The following is a 14026-nucleotide window of genomic DNA, read 5'->3' as shown; positions in this document are numbered from 1 at the left end:
GGGTTTTTGACTGTGAGGTTCGCTCTAGGGTTTAGCGCTCCCTGTTTAAGGATATATCAAGAGGAAAGCATCTTCTAAAGTTAGAGAGATGCTGAAAGGGTCAGAGTAAGTTTAAATTATGAAATGAAAGGGATTTTTTAAATTGATATTTCCCCATTTTTCATGTTGGTGTTTATGCGTATAATTAAAATTTTTAGCTGTTCAGACACTTTATTATGATCTGATATTTGTGTGTTCACCGCAAGAGGAGAAATTCCACAGCAATATCACATTTGTCACCAGTGTATGAAACACATCCTAAATTACTGTAGTTTTCTTTTAGGCAAGGGAAGACAGGTTTATTTATAGAGCACATTTCATGTACAAGACAACTCAGTGCTTTACACAAACATTAAGAGCATTACATAAAAAAGCAAAGGAAATTACAAATAAAAAATAAAACAAAATAAAATAACGAGAAGCCATCAACAGGACGCATACAGTGAGTTACCTATGACACAGACATACATCATCATTGCCATCATCACCACCGCCGTTGTCACCACCACCCCCACAGTTGCCATCATCACATTCACCAGTGTACATACGCAAGAACGTATATTCAAAAGGAAAAAGAACATCTCTCTATCTTAATTAAAAGTGAATAAAACAGTTTTAAGATCTAATTTTAAAAATGTACTTAAAATTAAAAGAACTAAAATTTGGAGCAGACGTCAGGTTTTCTGGTAGCATGTTGCAGATATTAGGAGCACAAAAAGTAGATGCTGATGTTCTTGTTTAGTTTGAACTCTCAGAGTGGAAAAAAGCAAACTGTTAAAGTGATCTGGTTACTCACTGTTTTAGAATAGATGGGACTTTTTGTTTGGGTATAATAATATTACAGTACATGGATGATTTGTGTGTTTGTGAGTGCTGGTTGTCTGTTGGGTCATCTCTGTTCGTATTAATTTTCATATCAGCCAGATAGTTTCTGCCATAGTAACATTGATCAGGACAGCTTGTCTGGGAAATATGTGAATGAACAGTGTAAAACAGACTCCACTGATTATATAAAGCATAGGCAGCCTGAAACAAAGAATTGTTGCTACTACAGAGAAGAAAAAGTGTCCATAAGCATTTGGCAATTTTGTGATTCAGTAGTATTGCATTGTTTCTGGATCCAAGGTTGCATCATCTTTCATTCTTTTTAAAATGTCAGCAATAAAGCACTCAGAGGAAAACATATGGAGACTAGACATTTACTGCCAGCATGAACAACAAATCTTAGCCACATCTTTAATATTCATTTACCTATTTGCAAATTATTCGCTGACATTGATTTTCTAGCTTACAATACTAGCACATGGCAGCTACAAGTTATTCACCTTTGTATGACTATATTTAGGTCCTTGACAGACCTTTTTTGGGGAAAAAGTCAAAGCGTTGGCTAAGTAATGATAAAGTACTCGATATGTTGCATGTATTAATATTTCAGGGAAACCACAATCTTCCCCTGATCCCCTTCAAAGTTTTTTTGTAGCCAAAAAATGACAAAACACAAGAGAAGGTGAACCCAAGTCTGGTATCAGAGTCCTGTGCTGTGTCCTCTTACTATTAAGCACTTAATGTGCGAGTTGCTAAATATATTAGAAAAGTGCACCGGTCCACTATCCAGTCCAGACTCTAACACTAGTGTGTAATAAGTAAAGGGGGTCTTAAAAACAAACCTTAATTTGTCTTTAATTATAAAAATATCCTATTAAAAAGGTTAGCGTTAGTGCAATTCAAAAACGAGAAACAGACCTAACATTTGTCCTTTTTTTGTACATTTTTCCGCATTTTCTTTTTGAAGCAAATAAAGTGATAGGAAATATTCCCACAGAATGCATTTTGTGGTAAGAGAAAGAGCAAGCTGTCAGTGGTTCAAACCCTGGCTTCTCCAGTCCACATGTCAAAGTTTCCTTAGACAAGAAGCTGAACCCTGCTGCCTCCGATGCATCAGTCAGAGTTTACTTGAAATGTATAGGAAGGCTGAATGCAGCTTGTAGCGTAGAAGCACTTTGAGTGCTCAATTTCAGTACAAAGTGTTGGATCATAATTAGTTAAACTGGTTTCTAATGTAAATCTTTGACAGAGTTATATATGGATGCAAATTGCTAAACAAATAGCCACAACAACACTTCTATTAATATGGCAAGTTGGCAGCTCGGTTCAAAGTAATTATTGTACTGATTTTAGCCACCATATTTTTCATATCATAGGCAGCATGGTGGTGCAGTGGCACTGTCACAGCACGAAGGTTTCCTTGTTAACTGGCTCCCTCCCACAGTCCAAAGACATGCATGTTGGATTAATTGGTGATTATAAACTGGTCGTGGGTGTGGATGCGAGCATGAATAGTTGTCTGTCTGTCTCTGTGGTAGACTGGCGGTCTATCCAGAGTATACTCTGTCTCTTGCCCTGTGACAGCTGGGACAGACTCCAGCCTGTTACGAAAATGGATAGATGATTAGAGGTCATTAATGACCAGTGAAGCAGCAGATTCATGAAAGATTTTTGCAATAATGTCAAACTTTAAATCTGCTACAAAATGAAAAAGCACCATCTCAGGTAAGCTTTCAATGTTATTACATAAGATGCATTTATGCTGAACACATTTATAGTGATGTAAATATATAATAGCAAACAATGAACACATTCAACTGTTTCTAATTCAACAGGCTTTCCAAATTGGAAGAATAAACATTTCCCGTCTTAACAGTTAAGATCTTCTAAAATCATTTTACGCCAAACTTAAGTAATTGTTGGCACCAGCAACTACCGTGTCAGTCCCATTTATTAAGATTTCCAGCTTGGCTGGCTAAGAGGCCGATTATGGTTATGACTTGACTTATGTGACCTGAAGTGTTCAAATTTAGCAGATTTAAGCAGATCATCATGTTTTAATGACAGAACACTGTGACTAAGGTAGTAAAAAGTCCAGTCTGTTATACTAATAAAACCAGAGCAATACTAGGGTTTATCTGATTGAAACTTATAACACTGCAAATATTCATCACTCAAAAGCACAGGCTGAAATAAATATCTGCATGATGATGATGTTTGCAGGGACGAGTATCATGGAAAGGATTTTTTTTTTCTCGTTTTAAAATATTTGTGTCTTCCCATCAAATCATCCAGACTGCAAAACCGATAAATCCGTGTGACCTTTAAATCCCAAACATGCAAGGAGTCTTTGTCTGTTACAGTTTATATTCTGCCGTGACTTCTGAAGGGTCAGTTGGGATCTCGGCTGATGGTGAACAGGAAGCATTAGAGTGATAGCGTGCCTTTTCTTGCAAATTAATTGTGATTAAATATAACTTGGCTTTAAATGTTAAAACAAAAACAGAAAATGTAGGGTTTCAAATAATCATTTAAATGGAACAAGAACACAGTGGGCTAAGATGCATTTGGAATTAAAATGGTATTTTGGAAAATTTAAGTGAGTGGGGTTTTTTTTGTGGTATTTAACTATATTACCATTTAAGATATGTGCACTACATTTAAATCTACAAAAATAACCAATAAATTTTCTCTGGTGAAAGACAAATCCATTTGTTCTATCTCTCAACCCTGTGAACTGGATCTGCTGTGGGGGTTTTGGTGGCTCAGCGCTGGGCTCCACATGCTGCAATAATCCAGGGAGGGTTAGGATAAAGCCTGGCTTCGTCTCACTCTCTGCCTCCTCCCAGATCAGATGAGATTAGGTAAGAGCTAAGGAGCTCTGGGGGAAGGCAGGGCTCAGAAACACTGAGGTTGAAGAAAGGAGGGACGCATCAAGGCAGGTGGTGACTCCTGCAAGAGGAGAAAGCCAGAAAGCAGAGGTGAATTCACTAAAGACGGCTGGCCTGGTTGGTGCAGATAAAGAAGAGGTTGGTGCAAAATACAGTATACAAGGCGTGTGATGAAGTTTGGTACATGCAGTATAACGCTTATTCTCTATGCATTATAGTGTCTGTGCTCATGTGTCTCTGTATAATTATAGATTCAGCTCCAGAGTGAAAGGAACGCTCTCTAGAACAAACAGAAAGTTCAATCTTTGGCTCAATTGTGTGCTCCAGCAGTAGTAGTTGAGAAGCTGGTGAGGGATCACATCCTTGTTGTTGGACCAGCACGTGTTTAGTCAGTCTCGCTTCGTGTCCTCTTAATGGCTCTCTTTATGGTGTTTTGAAAAGATGTCCTCCTTCTTTCTACAAAAGTGCAATCAGCAGTGACAGCAAAATATGAAATGCCAAACTGCAGAGGAAAAATTTGAAATAGTAGAAATGGATTTTGTGTCCCTGACTAATGTATGTTTATTATTCATTCTTCTTTCTGTTCCTTCTTTCCTTGCATAACTGGCATTTTCAGTGTAAGCAGTGTGTGACCCTTTGAACTCTATGATTTGTCCAAGTATTTGAATATCTTTTCTGGATAGAACTGTTTCTGTGACTGCTCGCACACAGTAAATAAACAATGATTAAGTTAACGCTGATTGTTGCTCTCTTTCAGAAAGCCATGCTAAGCTGATGGGCTAACAGGAGCTGACAGGGGGACTATGTGTTGAGGATTGTCTCTTAAATTTTTAACTACTTGGAGCCCTCTGATATTCATCTTTGGTTGTTGGTGGACGTTGCTTTAGCAATGGGAAGGAAGAAGATTCAAATCACCCGTATCGTTGATGAGAGGAACCGACAGGTGAGTGTCTTCTTCCTTTGTCTTCTTAAATGTCTTTAGTTTTTGGGCAAAATATCCTTGCATTGTTGCTTTATGTCAGTGCTGAAATCTGCTGTGCACTTTAACTGTTGAGAACAGCTTCTAGTTTTAGCATTTATTTCGTTGTTATGTTTAGTTTTCGTGATATCTCATGTGTCGATGTGTGGCCCATGTGGCGCTCCTGCCCAGAGCACACTCTAAAAATGTGACGTTCACTGTGTTGATTCCACGATCCCAAAGAGCCGCATAAAAGTAGAAGTGCCATTTTAGTCAGGTACCAGTTTCTAATAAAAAGACCCATATTATGTAGATGAGCACGTACTGATAGGTTCATTAACACTTTGTAAAAGGATCCTGCACGCAACCTTTTGCTGGTGCACTTTTGTTTAAATCTAAGAAGCTCCCAGAGGTTTCTTTAAGCTATTTCACTTTTGAGAGTGTAGTGGTCACAGCTGGTGGCGAGGGCAGTAATTTGGGGTTAGCTGGGTCCGGACAGCACCCTGTCATTAGCAGGGTGGGTCAGTGTTAGGGACACACAGTGGCCTTCTCTCCTCACCGTCTCCTTACGCAGCCACATTGCTGCCCACTGGAATCCCTCTCTGTCTGTCTCCTCTATATATATCACCCCCAACAGCACAACAAATACCAGCCTGTCTGGAAGGAAGGCACAGGCTCTGGAAATAGGGATGTGGCTGGAAAATAAATATCTGGGATAATGTTTATATTTGATGTTTGGTTGTCTTGGCTGAAGCATTTTTAGATAGACACTGCTTCAGTTGTGTGGTGTGCGCTATCACTTGAGTCTGCCGTATATTTAGGTTCTTGTACTCTATTTTGGGAAGTTGGTTTGTGTTCTTCTTTTATCTGTCAAGTGCATAAAGTGTTTTCAGCAGTTTTTCCTCTTTTGAATGTATCAGACTATCACACATCATGCACAATATACAGCAATGACTTTGCTGTAGTGGAAAGATGCACTAGTGATAGACGATGTTTATGCAGCCACACACTCTAAAAGAGGAACAGTGTAGTTTTTTGTAATCTCTTTTCACGTAAATGTATTTGCAAGTTATGCTCAAGAAATAGTATCACTTGAAACTTGTTTTCAGAGGCAACAGTTTACAAGTTAACTGACCTCATGCCATTTGGAAACTGATTAATTAATGTTGCTGAATTTGCTCACTTACAAAGAAATGAACAGTTTGTAATTTTCGTGGTTTCATTTTAATGGAGAGGGGCAGAATATGAACCAATGATCCAGAGAGAAAAAATTAAATAATAATTATAAATTGATTTGCGTGTCATTGGGTGAATTAAGTATTTGATTCTCTACAACCCAGACAGAATTCTGGCTCCCATAGATTGTAATTCCTGTTCCACGTGGGCACACAGCCAATCAATCAGTCAGTTACAGGTACTCCCGATTTCATCTCATTATGTGGATATAACACACTTATATACAGAATCAGTTTCTTCCATTTCCACCTATCTACCACTGTGGGCAAGACCAAAGAGTTGTCAAAGGACGTCAGGGACAAGACTGTAGACTGCTGGAATGGACTACAAGACCATCAGCAAAAAGCTCGCTGAGAAGGTGAACTTCTGCTAAGATTATTAAAAAATGGAAAACAAAGTGGCCATCAGTCACCCACAGTCTGAGCTCTATGCAAGATCTTGCCTCATGGGGTGAGAATAAAAATGAGAAAGTTGGTGGATTAGGCGAGAACTACACATGACAAGGTTGTAACTGATCTCAAGGCAGTTGGTACCATGGTCACCAAGAACTTCATTGGTAACATAATATGCTGTAATGTATTGATGATCCCAACATCCCCTCGCTTGAGAAGGCATGTGTACAGGCCTATCTTAAGTTTATCAGTGAACATCTAAATGATTCAGAGAAGGTTTGGGAGAAAAAAGCTGTGGTTAGATGAAACTTGAGTTTTGCATAACATTCATTCGCTATGTTTGGGGAAACGCTGAGTATAACCCAAAGAACATCATCCCCACAATCAAGCGTGGAAGTGGAAACGTTCTGTTTTGGGGCTGTTTTTCTGCTAAGGGTACAGGATGGCTTCACTGCAGTGAGTGGCCAATGGACAGACCCATATATAAAAAAAATCTTGGATGAGAACCTCCTTCCCTCAACCTGAACACTGAAAATCGGTCCTGGATGGGCCTTTCAGCCTGTCAATGATCCAAAACATACTGCCAAGGCTACAAAGGAGTGGCTAAAGAAGTTGCCAAGCAGGAGCCAAGAAAGATAAAATAATTTATAGAGTTTCTGTGAAGAGGGGTGGGCCAAATTCCCTCCTGAGATTTGTGCTGATCTGGTGACCAACTACAAGAAACATCTTACCGCTGTGCTTGCCAACAAGGTTGTCTCTACGAAGTACTAAGTACTCAAGTACTAAGTGTGTTGTAAAGGAATCAAATAGTTATTGTACTACATGCATGCATGTATTACATGCTAATCAATTTATAACTTTTATGTCATGTGTTTTTTTTTGTTTCAATTCTGTCTGAAGCTGTACAGTTTTTATAAGTGAGCACATTTACGAATTCAGGACGTGTTTATTTCCCAAACTGTAAGACTGTGTCATTCAGTGCACCACTATCATTTAATCTTGTTAATGTAACATGTTTGCAAAAACAATTCTGTGAGAATTACTATACAAAATATTGTGACTAGGCACAAATTACATTATAGCAGCCCGGATGGGAAGAAAATAAAAATGTTTATTAATGTTTGTGTGCAAATAATTCAGTCCCAGTCAATGTCTATTAGGCGTTCTACACTATAAAAAGAAAAGTCGATCTACAGTCCATTGAGTAAAATTCTTCAAATGAGGCTTAAACCAGAGACCACATATTTACCCATCTGAGGGTTTACCATGTAGACTATAGTCAAACTATCTTTACAATGTCAGCTGTCGATAAATGAAAGAAAACAACATTATTTTACTGCAAATACAGTTAAATACTTTGGTAACAGTAAAGATATGAATTTTTTAGGACTTGCAGTGAGATCAAAGTTAGTCTGTCTTATTTCTGCTTTGTAACTGTAGTATGTAAAGCAATGACATACTGTATATAATACCAGGATATAAAACGGTTTCCTCACTTCGGGAATGCGTAAAACAGGAAAAGTAAAAAAAGAATGTCAGAGGAGTGGATGTTTTCTACTAAACAGGTACTCTGCGAAATGTGCACACAGTTTCTTGAAACACCACTAAGCCATCACTCAAGTGGTATTATTTAGAATTCCCATCAATGAAATTTTTTTTTAAAAAAAAGCAACTAAAAGCTAAAAGTAGAGAAACAGATTTTTGTTATTTGACTATGAATAGTTTAGATTTTTAGCTCTAATAATAATGTGCCCTGTGTCCGTATACATTTTTGTACAACTGGGCTGTTTTGAAAGTTGTAAATCTGTCTGTAGTCCCAATTATATTTTACAGAGGTAATAATCAAGACACTTCCTGTTATAATTTTTGGCCATAATGATTCTCGAGTGTCATGACAGCATTATGGTAAGATCTACCAAGCACTGCTGTAAAAGTGCTCAGAACAACAAGTGTAAAGGAAAGTGTAAAGAACTGAACTACTGAAATAACTATGTAAAAAAGAAATACACCTGACACTCAACATTGCCAGAAAGCTTTGAGATGTGAGTCTACAGAAGCTTCTGGAACTGAAAAGATATGAGTCAGGATCCCAGAAGCTATGACAGAAGTAAGACATACCCAGATAAATACAGATGATTCATTGCAGGGAGTGAGCTACACACCAAAAAAGGGATAAGAGCATGATCCATGTGTGACCTGTGGGTTATGTGTGGGTTTACACTGAGCTGTAAATGGTCCACTCCAAACAATATGTTTTAGCTTTATGGTCTGGAGGAATATGGAGGTGTCAAGAATGACTGTTCTACTTTATAAGCCATAGTGCAATGTAACACTACAGTATGAGCTTAAAGGGGGGGTTGACTGTATTTCTGTCAAAAATGTTTATGCACAGCCCTCTGTCTTACTAATAAAGATGAACACCTTGATGGTAATCATTAAGGGAGGTGAAACATTACTTAGTTTCTTTCCCCACCTACCTTTCCCATCCACTCCACTCATTCAGTAACATTCCACTAGAAACTGCAGTGTTACTGAATTAGTATTTCCAGATTATTACTGCGTTCTTTCAGAAGTGCAGAACTAGAGAACTAGAGATCCCCCACCCCTCGTCTCTTCCTGTTTGACACTTACACGCACATTTTAATTCTCTTCTCTTTTCTCTGAAAACTATCAGCCAGTGAACACGGCGGTAGAATGAGCTGACAAATGTATCGCTTGTTTTGGAAGAGTTGTTTAAACACCTAAAATGAAACATTTATGTTAGTGCAGATTTGTATTACTATTGCTATCATTGCACCATACATTCACATCAGAGGCCACGGGGGAAAGGACAGCGGATTACCTGTTCAGAAGCCATTAGATGGACTATTTAGATTTCACTGCCTTAAAAGACAGGGTTTTTTTTTTTTAATATTATCAGGTTATGAAGACAAAAAAAAATTAATGGTTACTGTAAACATTTTTTTTTAAAGATTTATTACATTTTCGACACACAGCACAGAGTACAAAGCAAACGGTGATTTATTACTTCAGACAGAACACATCCAAAAATATTTTTGGATGCTGTGTAGCCTTAATTTTTAAATACTCTGACTTTCTTGTGAAAATTTAAAGATATGTTAGTTAAAGAAATTAAATAGAAAAACATGGTTTGGTTCTAGAAAGAACCAACAGGTATGACCCTCTATTTGACCTGTTGTAGGTTAGCTATTCTAGGCTGATCTCTGGGTTTTGTTCTTCCAGGTGACTTTCATGAAGAGAAAGTTTGGCCTGATGAAGAAGGCCTACGAGTTAAGCGTTCTGTGTGACTGTGAAATTGCCCTCATCATCTTCAATGGCTCCAACAAGCTGTTTCAGTACGCCAGTACCGACATGGACAAAGTCCTGCTGAAGTACACAGAATACAACGAACCCCATGAGAGCAGAACCAACTCTGACATCGTTGAGGTACGTGGTAGGACGCCTGTTACTCATGTCACTGCTTTGACCTTTGGATAGTCTGTAGAGATGTCTTTTGACAGGCCATTTGTTGAAACCTGTTATGTTGCATCACTCAGCACTAATGACCACAGTATGCAAATACACATCACATGATGAAATTTTAGCAAGAATATAATGCTGGGTTTTGTTATTTCATTGTGTACGCAAGTGCATGGATGGACTCTTGCAGCATCCATTCAGCAGATTAGGGAAACAAATGCCTGCAGTTGTGTTTTAGAAAGATGAATTCCTAGAAAGTCTAACTCCAGAGGATTTGTTTAGCTGCTGCCTTCAGTATTGTCTTCCTCTTTATGAAATATTGAGAAATAGATTTTCCGTTGCTTATGATGTCTCATTTCATTGAACACATTAGTGCTGATCTTTATAAAATAAAGGCCAAATGTAACACTTGAGGTTCAGGAGAGACAGACAGGCATGCAGCTGTTTCCTTCTACTAGTTTACACTGGTGCATTCTGTGAGGAAACTGTCCCCCATCCTACACAAGTAAAAATGAGAATAGTCCTACTGATCAGTCAAAATAAAAGAAGAATTCATGTAGGTGATGCTAGACGAATAAAAGTGCTCAAGCAGTGTGCTCATTTCATGCTGATTACAATACAGTACTACAGTTACTGCATAGTAGGAACTCTAAAGGTTATTAAGATTTAAAGTGGTAAAACAAAACTGGCTGAGTTCCACTATGAAAGAAGGCAATAAAATAACTAAAGAGGTCATCTAATAAAGTCTCTAAACTGGTCCAAATGTTCAATATAGGGAATTTAAAAAACGTGTTTGGTGAGGATCAGGAAGTACTGGCACACGTGTAAAATGTAACTCAATCCAAATAACTGTGCAACCATAAATTCCACCTTTGTAAACTCTACTGATGATGAATGTAGCCTGTCATTGAGAATATTCGTTTAACCGTATGTTAATGTCTACTGGTTACTGTGTTTACTGTGGCATTAAAATAAGTGGTAATTGGACTGGTACTTAGATAGCACTTTCCTAATCTCAAAGCATTTTATTACTACACAGTCACCCATTAATACAAGTACCTTTTTCTATGCCTAAGTCCTTTTAACCTACGATTCACACATTCATACACTGCCATTCATACACGGTGGATACATCAGGGGCAATTTGGGGTTTTGAAGAATAGCTCTCAGACTGGAAAGCCAGGGATTGAACCTGGAACCTTCCAATTAGGAGAAAGAGCAGTGGAAAGTGGTGAATGAGCGTAAGGTAAAGAGTTCTGATTACAAATTCTGTCTATAGCAATACATTTCAATATACAACTGACCCTAAACCAATTCACATAGCAGAACAAATGCCTTACTAGACTTATCTACTTAGTATACTAGTCTACTTATCATTTTTTTTCATTGTCAGTGAAAAAGGAAATACAAAAAAAAATGATAAAACATAGGCTGGACCTCAAAAAAGATCTCTTGAGACTGTTCACAGTGATAAGACCCAGCCGTCCACTCGTTCTGCTTGGTCCCACAGCGTCATCAGTGTGGTGATGCTGTTGAGACTGGTCCCTGAGCAGCACTGTTCTGTTTTCATGGCATTTAGTCAGTGTCCCTGCCATTAAAAATGAATGGTCATTGTGACTCATGTTGTAACTGTTTATGTAAGCTTCTAATGCGTGTTTTTCTCTCCAGAAGCCTGAATTTACTGCTCCCACACTCTTTCCTCACACGCTCAGTATTGTTTCCATCCCTTCAGAGGACTAATTTTCATTTTCTTTGGTCTTACACTAATTCAAACCATAATCACTGTCCTCCTAACCTAACTTTAGTTAGGCTTCCCAGAACCTTAATCAAGTCTTCAACTTCCAATCTTAAGGAAAGAATTGTAGCAAAGTGAAGATCAACCAAACTGTCTTCAGTTTCAACACTCTTATGTGATAGTTCCACGTGTACACACTTGGCAATGCTGTACCAAATGCTAATTGTAAGGAACCCAAGCTTCCCAAACTAATGTATTTACTTCCAAAAAGGCTCCACTTACTGGAAAGGAGAGGAGCTTCGGTTTTTAAGTTTGTTTCAGTAGAGTCTGGCCACGTTTTCTGTCTTTTTTCCAGTGTGCTCTAAATTTACTGTTATTTCAAATGTTTCACCTTCCCCGGGAAATGTAACATTGTTTTTCAAGGGTAATTACAGGCACTGTGCTGAAAAGAAAAATAAAACCATAAGCCAGTGCAGACTAGAAACGTGCTTGTCAACCTGGAAATTCTCGTCAAACTCTACAATCACCGAACACTGAATTAATTTTCGATGTGGTGACAGTGGTGGTGGTGGAGGCAGTTAATATGCATCATTGATGTCGCCCATAATGATTCTAAGGAATATGACCCTGTCTATTCTACTGTTAACCACAAGCAGACACCTGTGAAAGCTCTCTAGGCCAATAGCCAACCTTGATTTGCCTGCTTTGAGCTTTTATTTGTTTATTCCCGCAAATGTCACGCAGACAGACACGCTGGTTAAAACAAAGCTTAGAAAGTGAGAGGTGTTCTTTTACATATCGGTCAGTCTATTTGCAACATTTAGGCATGAAATTTGACTATGTGTAAAGTAGGACCCCACTGGCTACAACAGTCTTGCCATGTTTGGAAGGAGAAGCGGAAAGCTTCTTTGGATTCATTGTCGTTGTTTGATGGAATATTATGCTTGCTGATGTCTATCTCTTAAACACACAAATAGCTCGGCTGGTTTTGACACACACAGGAAATCTGCACATGAGCAATGTTACTATAAAACCAGCATACTTTGTTTCCCTTACATTGTTAGAAAGAAACTGTAGGTAAATGTTTTGATATAAAGTTTGAATATTTCTCAGTATGTGATCAATCTTAGCAATACTTCAGATATTTCTCTTTCATATTTTAGGGCACATTTTGTGGAAAGGGTATCCATGGCATTGATTTGGATGAACTAACTGACGAGCTGCATTACTGGCTTCATTGTCTTGTTGCGTTGCTAAGCATAAACTGGAAACATCATACCTAAGGGTATTAATATACTTCCCCTTTTCAACAATACCACAAAGTCAGCTTTCCATTATTAGTGCTTTAAAAGAATAGATGAACATTTAGAGAAACAGCATTAGTCCATTTTGTGTTTGAATTAAATGAAAAGAGTGATATCATTCATACAAAACCCAATCTTTGTTTGTTTTGTTTTTTTGCCAACTCTCATGGTGTCAGTAAAGCTCACGACACAATAAAAAGGAAGCCATGAAGTCCCTGCCTTATAAAAAAAATTTATTTCTTTGCATGTGGGATAAATTTGACTTTTTAAGCACATTCAAGCACCAGCAATTATTCATAAATGTCACAGAGAGTATGCAAGGGTTGGGTGCATGTATCCATATGGCACAACAGCAGCAACTTCCTTAACCATTAATAACTAGTAATTATTTCACACAGGGCTGACATCTAAAAAGTAAAAATGTCAAATATGGCAGCAGATAACCTGGTATAAATGAGAGCATATTTTATAATCTCCAAAGTTTCTGTGGTTGGATAAATTCTTACACATGGTTATAATTTAGTGTTCAGGAAATCGGGAAATTTTAAACAAATAGAACAGTTTTGGCAGCAGAACAAAGGGGTCGTTTTTGGCTCATAAGTCCTAATTAATCACTCGGATTACTAACTATATACTTCATGAAAGTACGATTTCTTCACATTAAGGTACACAGTGGCTCCTGTAAGCTATTTAAAGGACCAGTTCACTGAAATCACAAAAACAACTGTATAAATATTCCCGTGGATAGGCCTTCTCTCCATGTACTTGGTTCTGATGGTGTTTAAAAGAAACTTTCTTTTCCATGGATTGGGTTCATTCCACAACCAGAGTAATTCTGCAAACCCCATACTCCATGCATAACAACGCTTTTGTGATAGACTAGCATACACTGTTACAAGCACTAGGCCTTTGAAACTTGTCTCCATGTGTGTAGATGAAACTGTAATGTCAACCATAAATGGAGGTGGAAGCAAGCAAACCTGTAATGATAATGGCCTGCCAGCTAAAACAGCTACAAAGTCCTCACTGTTCAGCTACTATCACTAACAGATTACTTTTGTCATAATAATTGAGACAAGTTTGTGTCCAGCAGACTTGAGTTTCAACAACAACAGAGCAGCTGTCCAAGGTATGCAGCAGTGCAGCCATGTCAGCCTGCAGAGCCC

The 14026-nt window shown here is 38.1% G+C and overlaps 1 protein-coding gene across 1 annotated transcript in view; it reads left to right on the top strand.

Moving 5' to 3' along the window:
• Positions 1 to 14026, top strand: part of LOC116325641 (myocyte-specific enhancer factor 2A-like) — a 45552-nt gene that overhangs the window by 17939 nt on the left and 13587 nt on the right. Inside the window, exons 2-3 of the mRNA XM_031746598.2 lie at positions 4513 to 4698; positions 9585 to 9788. Of these exons, the coding sequence (XP_031602458.1) occupies positions 4645 to 4698; positions 9585 to 9788 (258 nt within the window). The 5' untranslated portion in view covers positions 4513 to 4644. The remainder of the gene's footprint in view (positions 1 to 4512; positions 4699 to 9584; positions 9789 to 14026) is intronic.

The sequence above is a fragment of the Oreochromis aureus genome, linkage group 1 (assembly GCF_013358895.1).
Source record: "Oreochromis aureus strain Israel breed Guangdong linkage group 1, ZZ_aureus, whole genome shotgun sequence".
Classification (NCBI taxonomy): Eukaryota; Metazoa; Chordata; class Actinopteri; order Cichliformes; family Cichlidae; genus Oreochromis; species Oreochromis aureus.
This window is presented reverse-complemented; position numbering and strand designations above follow the sequence as displayed.